We start from the raw sequence: 1,976 nt of genomic DNA, 5'->3' as shown, positions 1-1,976 counted from the left end.
ATTTATGTAAAGAAGTTAAAATTTTGTTCTCCTCTGTTTCCTACACACAGAGGAGAAACAGTCTTTGAGTAATTGAGTTTTCCTTTTGTTCTGAAAACCTTGGAGGAGTTATGGACTTCTGGTATTACTATCGTCTAAATATTCTGATTTTTTTTTATTAATAAGAGGGACAAGCCATCATATGACGTAATTGAAAGGAGAAATAACATAAGCTAAAACGTTAAAAATAAGTTTAGACTCCTAAAAAATAAATACTCATGAAAATGACAAGCATACAAATTAATGGGTTTATGATAATATTCATACCCCTTTTCTAGTGGATGTAATATAATATCTATATTTGATCCATTTAAAAAAAATTGTTATGGGTTGGATTGGATGGTTAATCGTTTTTTAAAAAAAATAAATTAAAATCATTTTACCGATCCTAAGGTATACTGTATACTGTTTTTGTCCAAAATTTTGTCATGTCACACTCACATAACATGACAATTTTTTATTTGACCACTTAAACAGTTGATTATTGTCTCATCATTTACTTTTAATGTTGTGCTAAATTTGTCGCACCTTTTAAACTTTTGATAATTGAACAATCAGTAAGAAGAGGAGTTCAACTTTGAAGAGTACCAATTTAATAGAGAAACAAAAAGTAGCATTAATTTTTTCTTTCTATTCTTGAGTGTATTTTTTATCAATATAATATATAATCATTATACAAACTTAAATCGTGAAATTTGAAAAAAATTACTTATATTATTTTTTTATATTTTATGGAGATTATTTAGTTTACTTGATAAATGTAGTTAGTTAAAATTTTTCCTTTTGTTTGATTATTCAACCTTTCCTTTCGTAGAAGTGACTGAGCATAACCACAAGAGAGTAATAAGGTATATATGCGGTAAAATTACAACACACACACATATATATATATCGTTTTATGTATATTCACACAATGTTACACACATTAATATAGATTGCATGTACATATATTAATTAACACAAAATATATTTATATGGACATCTATTATACAACAAGGAGTACATATTAGTAAGGGGAAATACAACACAAGAAGTAGTTTCTTCATAATTATAAAGACAATATTGAGTTACATTTGCTATATATAAGGCACAAACATGAGAACAATGAACATTCGCTACAAAGCTGGTTCTATTATTAGTGGCAAATTACCTTAATTATTGCTTGCCCAAAAAAAAAGAAGAAGTCGTGAACTGACTAGATTTAAGGATAAACTTCAATAATAGATCTCAACCCTGGTATAGGAATAATGTTAAAGTCACTAAAACCAGCATCAGAGAAGAGATTTGCCCAATTTTGTTGACTTCTTTGTTTTCCGGAAACAGCAACCATCATAAGCATGTCAAAAAAAAGTTGAGTTTCATATGATTTGTGGTCTCCTTTCTCTAGGTTATAATCCATCATAACCATATCGATGATGATTACCTTTCCTCCATTTTCCTTACTTGGAATTGCTTCTTTACATTTCTTCAATATTTTTATACAATCTTCATCGCTCCAATTATGTAATACCCACTACTTGCCATATATATATATACACACATCAAATTAAACACAAATAATTAATTTAAATTGACAGAAAAGGCATGTGTGTATTACAAAGTTATACCTTAAGCAAAATTGCGTTGGCAGAAGGAATGGAGTTAAACATGTCTCCTCCCACAAAGCTCAGGTTCTTGCTTCCTTCCAGCCCTTCAATTACATGAGGTAGATCAAAGACGGTGCAATTTATTTGTGGAAATGCATCCGCAATAGCTTTAGCTATAGTTCCAGTGCCCCCTCCAACGTCCACCAACGATTTCAACCCTTCAAAAATTAATCCCTTACCATTTTGAATCAACACGGTCATGACCAAACGGGCATCACTAGCCATGGCTTCGTTGAATAAATGGTTAAGTCTTGGTTCATTCCCTGCATATTTGAAAAATGGCATGCCATG

The 1,976-nt window shown here is 30.4% G+C and overlaps 1 protein-coding gene across 1 annotated transcript; it reads right to left on the bottom strand.

Annotated features, from left to right (window-relative positions):
- Positions 1–1,059: 1,059 nt before the first annotated feature.
- Positions 1,060–1,970, bottom strand: LOC125858643 (trans-resveratrol di-O-methyltransferase-like). The gene is made up of 2 exons (XM_049538476.1): positions 1,647–1,970; positions 1,060–1,552 (listed from the first exon to the last, which is right to left on the bottom strand). Exons 1-2 carry the CDS (start codon positions 1,968–1,970, stop codon positions 1,241–1,243), a joined length of 636 nt encoding a protein of 211 aa, XP_049394433.1. The 3' UTR covers positions 1,060–1,240.
- Positions 1,971–1,976: the final 6 nt, after the last annotated feature.

This window comes from Solanum stenotomum, chromosome 3, assembly GCF_019186545.1.
Source record: "Solanum stenotomum isolate F172 chromosome 3, ASM1918654v1, whole genome shotgun sequence".
In the NCBI taxonomy this organism is placed as follows: Eukaryota; Viridiplantae; Streptophyta; class Magnoliopsida; order Solanales; family Solanaceae; genus Solanum; species Solanum stenotomum.
This window is presented reverse-complemented; position numbering and strand designations above follow the sequence as displayed.